Source organism: Mastomys coucha, unplaced genomic scaffold (assembly GCF_008632895.1).
Source record: "Mastomys coucha isolate ucsf_1 unplaced genomic scaffold, UCSF_Mcou_1 pScaffold23, whole genome shotgun sequence".
Classification (NCBI taxonomy): domain Eukaryota; kingdom Metazoa; phylum Chordata; class Mammalia; order Rodentia; family Muridae; genus Mastomys; species Mastomys coucha.
The window spans coordinates 113,237,163-113,245,000 of NW_022196906.1; the positions used below are offsets into that span (position 1 = coordinate 113,237,163).

The 7,838-nt window shown below is 48.0% G+C and overlaps 1 protein-coding gene across 1 annotated transcript in view; it reads left to right on the top strand.

The window, feature by feature from the left end:
• Xylb (xylulokinase) overlaps positions 1-7,838 on the top strand; it is a 38,880-nt gene that overhangs the window by 14,004 nt on the left and 17,038 nt on the right. The window contains exons 8-9 of the mRNA XM_031344813.1: positions 298-370; positions 3,486-3,604. Of these exons, the coding sequence (XP_031200673.1) occupies positions 298-370; positions 3,486-3,604 (192 nt within the window). The remainder of the gene's footprint in view (positions 1-297; positions 371-3,485; positions 3,605-7,838) is intronic.

The window sequence follows — 7,838 nt, forward strand, 5'->3', positions numbered from 1 at the left end:
TTTTTTTTTATGTCATCAGTCATGATGGCTTTCTTGCTTTAAAGCAGAGCTACTGAGAACTCAGGCTGCTTCTGAGTAGATGCTCTATCACTGCCTGCTGACACTTCCATTCTCAACTCTGAGTGGTGTGTATGTGTGTGTGTGTGTGTGTGTGTGTGTGCACATGTGTGATGTGTGTGCTTGTGTGTGTGTTCATGCTAGTTAGTGTACATGTGTGTGCACCTGTGTGTGTGTGTGAAGTGTTCAGTGGCTTAGGTGTGCGGAAGTCAGTCCTCACCCTGTGTCCTTCTCTTCCAGAGAATTTCCTTGGTCAGTAGCTTTGCAGCCTCCCTGTTCCTGGGTGGGTACTCGCCCATCGACTACAGTGATGGTAAGTCTTCAGAACACGCTAGTTCCCGTGTAGGGTGGCCATGGGACTGCAGCCGCCTCGTCTAGCTTAGGTGCCTGTCATACAGATCTCATCATTTCTGCCGTGTGACAAGTGTCCTCGTCACTCACCGGCTGATATGGCAAAGGCTTATGTTCTTCCTTAGTGCCTGAGGATCATTTAGTCTGGAATGTAGCAATAGCAGGAGTGGGTGGTCCCTGCTCAAGATCACACACGGGGTAACAGGCAAACTAGCAGCCAGGGTGCAGCATCTGGAGGGTGGCGGGGTCGGGGAAGCTTCCGAAGTCCCTCTATAAGGCCCTGGATGAGATTGTGAAGGAAGAGGGGCTGTGTGGGAGAGGGAGAGAGGGGGGTGTGGGAGGGAGCAAGAGGGGCTGTGTGAGAAAGGGCATGCAAGGGGAGGGAGGGGGTGGGAGGGAGCAGTGGGGTAAGGGGCCGAACAGTTGCTCCTTGCTTCATCCTTCTGATCACAGGGATCATCAAGGACAGGGTTGGGGGCACCTCAGGAGGTGTGGGTACCAGAGGTGAGGATCCTCAGGGAGTGTCTTTGGAGCCTGGCTCCTGCAATCTACTTACTGTGTTGTTCATGCTTGGCAAATTTATGAATTCAGTTTACTCATTTATTATCAAGCCCGATTTTTTCTGTGAGATAGTCTCTTAAAGGCCAGGCTAGCCTTAAGCTTACAATGAAACTGTGGATGACCTTGAGCTCTGACCTTTGGCCTCTGCTTCCTAATTTCTAGCCACCGTGTTCAGCATTTTGGATTTGTTTTATTTTTGGCTTATGGCTTTAAAAACTAGACTTACTTTATTTAATTGTTTAATTATTTGTGTGTGTCTGGGCACCTGTGTCGTGTAGACTTACTTTATTTAATTCTTTGCGTGTGTCTGGGCACCTGTGTGGTGTCCATGCGGGCTGGAGGCTTTGGACCCCTCTGGAGCTGTGGGTGGCTTTGAGCTACTTGACATGGGAGCTGGAGACCAAAGAGAGCATGCTTTTAACCTAACCATGAGCCATCTCTCTCTACCCTCTGGTTTTAGTTTTTTGAGACAAGATTTTGCTGTGTGCCCCAGGCTAGCCTTGAACTCATTATGTAGCTCAAGCTTGCTTCAAACTCATAGCAATCCTCCTGCCTCTACCTCCTGAGGTGCTTTGATTACAAATGCATGCCACCACACCCCACTCAAATTGTGAGCTTTTGATATCAAAACTCTGATAAAATAGAATCGATCTCAACAGGGAGGAGAACCTGGAAGGAAGTTCTTGAAAGAACTCATAGATGGGCTGGAGCGATGGCTCAGTGGTTAAGAGCACTGGCTGCTTTTCCAAAGGTCCTGAGTTCAATCCCAGCACCCACATGGTGGCTCACAACTAATTGTAAAGGGATCTTCTAGTATGTCTGAAGACAGTTACAGTGTACTCATATACATAAAATAAATAAATCTTTAAAAAAAGAGTGCTTGGGGCTGGCAAGATGGCTCAGCGGGTAAGAACACTGATTGCTCTTCTGAAAGTCCTGAGTTCGCATCCCAGCAACCACATGGTGGCTCACAACCACCCGTAATGAGATCTTCTGGTGCATCTGAAGACAGCTACAGCGTATTATGCCAGAGCGAGAGGGGGCGGAGCAAGCAGGTCTTCCTGAGTTCAATTCCTAGCAGCCACATGATGGCTCATGGCCATCTGTACAGCTACAGTGTACTCAGACACATAAAATAAATAAATAAATCTTTTAAAAAACAAAACAACAACAACAAAGAGAGTGCTTAATATTTAAAAAAAAAAAAGAAAACTCAGATGAGTATGAGAATGTTTTAGTCCATTTTCTACTGACATAATAAAGATGCCTGAGACCAGATAATATATAAAGAATGGAAGTTAATTTGGGGGCTGGGATGTAGCTTAGTTTGTAGAGTGCTTGCTTAGTGCATGAAGCCCTGGGCAGTTCCTAGCACCATGTAAAACTGGGTGCATTCTGCTTGCTATCCCAGTCTTGGAGGTTAGAGGGAGGGCGATCAGAAGTTCCAGATCATGCTCTGCTGCGCAGTAAGTTTGGAATCAGCCTGTGAAATAAGACCCTGTCTTAAGAAGAACAACAAAGATGTTTTGACTCACAGGCACTTGAACCTGTTGGGCAGCTCGTGAGGCCTCCTCGAGTCCCGACTCATGGAACGCAAGCGTGGAGCTCAGCTCTCCTTCTGGAGAGACGGCTCAGTACTTAGCAGGTGCTGCTCTTGCCGACCACCCAGTGGTTCCCAGAACCTGTGTCTGGTGGCTCACAACCACTGGGACCTCCAGCTCCTGGAATCCAACAACCTTGTATGGGCTCTCTGGGTGTCTGCCTTCCTGTGCGTGTAACCATAGTCAGATACACAAACACATTATTAAAAATGATGAATAATACACTGTTTATATAAATAAAAACCATCTTCTTTTAAAAAGCTACCATCCTAAGGACCCCCACCTTATATGTGTTTTCCTGCAAAGGGCCATGAGATTGGGAAATCTGAGGACCGCCCTCTCTCAAGGCTGCCTCAGATGGGTGCCTTAAATCCCACAGGACATGGGAGCAGTTGCTGGTTAGCTGCTGTCAGTCACTCCCTGTCCTTGGCAGGCTCGCCTCAGGCTCCCTTTGTAATGGAAGTCTGGGGGCAGTATTCGGACATGGAGACACAGTTGACTTACATGGGCCCTGCTGCCTTCTGGCTCCTAGGTTCAAAGAGGACCAAGCATGCTCCCTTCTCTCTGTGATGGCGTGGATCCGGTTACAGGGCTGGTGAGGAGGCTCAGTGCTCTTGAGAGGTCCCAGGCTCAGTTTCCAGTACCGCATGGCAACTTAGAGCCATCTGAAAGCGTGACATTGTGCTCTGGCACACGGGCACTGTACATATGTGGTGCCTAGGCATACATGCAAGCCAGCATCCATTCACTGAAAAGCAAGCAAATTCATCTCTTTTTTTAATACCAGACAAAGACAAAGAGCCAGTCACACCTTAGCACCAGAGGGTTGACTTTCTCTGCCCGTTTTACCCATCTCTGCCGCCAAAGCTCCCACCCCTCCATAGGTTTTTTATTTTTGTTTCCTTTCTTGCTTAGGGTCTGGGATGAATTTGTTGCAGATCCAGGAAAAAGTCTGGTCCCAGGCTTGCCTGGATGTCTGTGCCCCCCATTTGGAGGAGAAACTGGGCTCCCCAGTCCCTTCCTGCTCAGTTGTGGTAAGTCATCTTTCTGGTAGTGACTTCAGTGTGGATTCGGGCACTGCTGGTAGAGCCTAGGGTCATATGGAAGCCCACGCACCCACCCACACACACACACACACACACACACACACACACACACACACAGAGTGTGTGTATGTTTACTTAAGCCTAAGCTCAGCAACATTTGAAATTAGTCAGGGTGTCTGGATAATGCAATAGGAGGGTCCAAGTACCCGGCTAGGTTCTCAAGCTATCTGAGGGATTTGGGGGTGACTGCACCCCTAAGGATAAACATGTAGAGTGCTGAAATTCTGGGCGTTAGCATGGAAGCTTGCAGTAGGTAGGCTCTGGAAAACAGAGATACTGAAGATCTGACAGACAGAGAGCACAGGCCCCGGGGTCACACAGACTGGGACTAAACCCTGGCTGTATTCAGGCCCCCCTGTTTAGAGCTTATTCTTGTTTTGAGGCAGAGCATCTTTTGGTTTTCAGAGACAGGGTTTCTCTGTGTAGCCCTAGCTGTCCTGGAACTCACTCTGTAGACCAGGCTGGTCTCGAACTCAGAAATCCACCTGCCTCTGCCTCTCAAGTGCTGGGATTAAAGGCGTGCTTCACCACTGCCAGGCAGAGGCAGGGTCTTTATAGCTCTAGATGGCCTGGAACTTGTTGTGTAGACCAGTCTGGCCTAGAACTCAAAGAAAACCCCCTGCCTCTGCCTCCTAGTGCTGAGGCTATGTGTGTATGTGCCATCACACCTAGCTTGACCCCCCTGTATTTATTTAATCAGTGTCCCACCTTCCTCTTCTGGAGATAATGCTGTCTGTGTACAGGGCCACTGTGCATGAGAGGTGAGATACAGTACGTTGAGAGAGTTTCAGACGGTGGTTGGGCACATGAGTAAGTTACAGGCACTCATGAGTGTGGGGCCACCCATTTGGAACGGATATGGGCCGTGAACACCCAAGTACGCTCTGGTTGGCCGCCCCGTTCTTGGCTGTGGAGAGGATCCCACCATCAAAGGGGGGTGAGAGTTCATTTTCAGCAGCCAAGCGGGGCTTAGTTGTCTTATCTCTTGTGCCACTGTGTGGGGTCCACCAGTGTGGACAAGTAGATACCAAGTTACCTTGTTGAGTAGCAATGTTAAGGCATTAGAAGAAACAGTGGGGGAGGAGGAAGAAGAAGAGGAGACCAGGAGGAGGAGAGGGGGGAAGAAGAAGGAGGAGGAAGAGAAGGAGAAGAATTAGACTTCAAGCATGGAGTAGTGGCCTACACCTTTGATCCCCATTAGTTCCAGGCCAGCCATAGTGAGACCCTGTCATAGAAAAACAAACAACCTAGAAGTTAAGCTTCAGTTATCTGTAAGATATCATGGGTCACGAGGGGTCAAGCCCCAAGTCAGCGATTGGGTCTGACAGTTGAAGTGTGGGGGCTTTGGTTTTATTTTGGGGTTTTGTGTGTACGCTGAGCCCGTAGAATGTTACCACTATCCGTGCCTGGCCTTTTTTTTTGTTTTGTTTCATGTGAAATGGAGACCAAAGCTTTGTCTAAGACATAGGCTTTGCTTACATAAAGCCAAGAATGCCTCTAAGGAGTCTTTTCAGAGGCAAGTATTAGAGGAACAGGAAAAAACCAGTTCTGAAAAAATACCTTTCCACTTACTGACCAAATGACATGAGAAGTCACCGTGGCTTCCCTGGGTGTCACCCCCGTTGGGGCCTCCCTGACTCCTGATGGGTCCTGTGAGTGTGGAGGGCAGTCGTCACCAGAGAGGCACAGGAGCCGGTGGGTGAGTGACTGTCCCCTGCTTGTCAGTCCTCAGGACAACCTCAGCTTTTAGAGGTTCCTCTGTGGCTCCCGCCTCATTGCCTTTGTGGTGCCCAGTGGGACGAGGCACCCTTAAGCTCCTGCCCTCCTGTTTTCTCTACTCTTCTAGGTCACTCCTCCACATTAACCTGCTCGCAGGCCCCATCACTTTTAGCGTCGGTCAAAGCCAGTTATTTTCCCAGAGGATGGCTCGTTCTGTTGGAAATCCAAAACATTGATGGATGGAAATGTTTTTCTTTTCCTAGTAGGGGAAACAATATATTTTGAAAATGTGTTTCTTTGAGTCAATCTTAGTGCATAACTTATGCTGGCCTATTACTATGTAGTCCAGAGTGGCCTTGAATTTATGGTCATCCTCCTGCCTCAGCTTCCTGAGTTGGGATTATAGACATCAGCCCCATCATGCTTTGCCCTTTGTTTGTTTCTTTCTTGATTTTGCTCGCTCGCTTGCTTTTGTTTTGTTTTTGTTTTTTTTTGTTTTGTTTTGTTTTGTATTGTTTTTTTTTTGAGACAGGGTTTCTCTGTATAGCCCTGGCTGTCCTGGAACTCACTCTGTAGACCAGGCTGGTCTCGAACTCAGAAATCCGCCTGCCTCTGCCTCCCAAGTGCTGGGATTAAAGGTGTGCGCCACCACCACCCGGTGCTCGCTTGCTTTTTTATTCTCCTGAGACAGGGTTTTATTATGTCATTCTGGCTGTCTTGGAACTCACTCTGTAGACCAGCTGGCCTTGAACTCACAGAGATCTGCCTGCCTCTGCCTCCAGAGCACTGGGATTAAAAGCTTGTGCCACCACTGTCTGGTTTTCCCCGCCTTTTAAACTTTTTCTAGAGAATACTTATCTGTTGTGGTAGTGATGGGCTCTGAACTTGTTTTAAAGGGATCCTGGATTTAAAAGGATTACTACTACTACTACTAATAATAATAATACTACGATGAGTTTTTCAAGACAGGGTTTCTCTGTGTAACACTGGGTGTCCTTGAACTCACTCTGTAGACCAGATTGGCCTCAAACTCACAGAGATCTGCCTGCCTCCACCTCACACCACCACCGTTATTAACATTATCAGTTATTATTATTATTAATATTATTATTAGTATTATTATCATCATCATCAACATCATTATTTTGAGATAGGGTCTCTGGTACCCCAGGCTGGCTGAGAACTTGCTGTATAGCCAAGAATAACCTTAAACTCCTGACCCGTTCTCTGTCTCCTGAGTGCTAAGCTTACGTGTATACCACCATGCCTGGCTTAAATTTTTTTTAGATTTGTGTGTACGAGTGGTTGCCTACATGTATGTGTGTGTGTATTTATGTGCATGTAGTGCCCACAGAGCTAAGAAGGGGCATCAAATTCCGTGGAGCTGGAGTTACAAGGGATCCCATGCCCTCTTCTGGTGTGTCTGAAGACAGCTACAATGTACTTATATACATAAAATAAATAATTTTTTTTCAAAGGCATGCCACCACTGACCAGAAAAGATTTATTTGTTTATTTTACACATATGAGTACACCACCATTGCTCTCTTCAGACACCAGAAGGGGGCACCAGATCCCGTTACAGATGAGCCACCATGTGGTTGCTGGGAATTGAACTCTGGAAGAGCAGTCGGTGCTCTTAACCGCTGAGCCATCTCTCCAGCCCTAAATAATTCTTCTAAAAATAAAAGATTTGTTTATTTTATGTATGTGAGTACACTGTAGCTGACTTCAGACACACCAGAAGAGGGCATCGGATCTTCATCACAGATGGTTGTGAGCCATCATGTGGTTGCCGGGAATTGAACTCAGGACCTCTGGAAGAGCAGTCAGTGCTCTAAACTGCTGATCCATCTCTCCAGCCCTGCCCCCATTTTCATGAGGCTATCTCATGTAGCTCAGGCTGGCCCTGAGCTTGCTATCTAGTTCAGGCTATCCTTGAACTTGGTTTGTAGACCAGGCAGAGTCTGAGGTTAGTTTTCTTTAGAACTCTGTTCTCTGGACTTGCGTATCTTATTATTCTTAGTCTAGTTGCTGGCTTAATAAACAAATGAACTGGGGCACTTGCTGTGTCTGCGAGCTTGCTTACCAATGTCCCCTTTCCTTCAACATTGTTTCCAGAACTTGGTGTCCACAGAGTAGGTAGAGGTGGGAGATTGCTGTGTTCTGACGATCCTGAATTTCTCAAACTCATGTGATCCTCGGGGTGGCTGCCTATAGTTCCAAACCTGGACGGGGGTCCTCTGTGGAAGGACACAGATGTGTCCAGGCTGTGCCACACATGCCCGCAGCTCCCCTGCAGCTCCTCGTGGCCCTAGGAGTGGAAAATTCCTCTGCTCCAGCGATCTGGAGCCAGGAGTCTGCTGTGGAGGTGTGCGTGGCTGTGCTGGGCAGGCCGTGGAGGTGCGCGTGGCTGTGCTGGGCAGGCCGTGGAGGTGCGCGT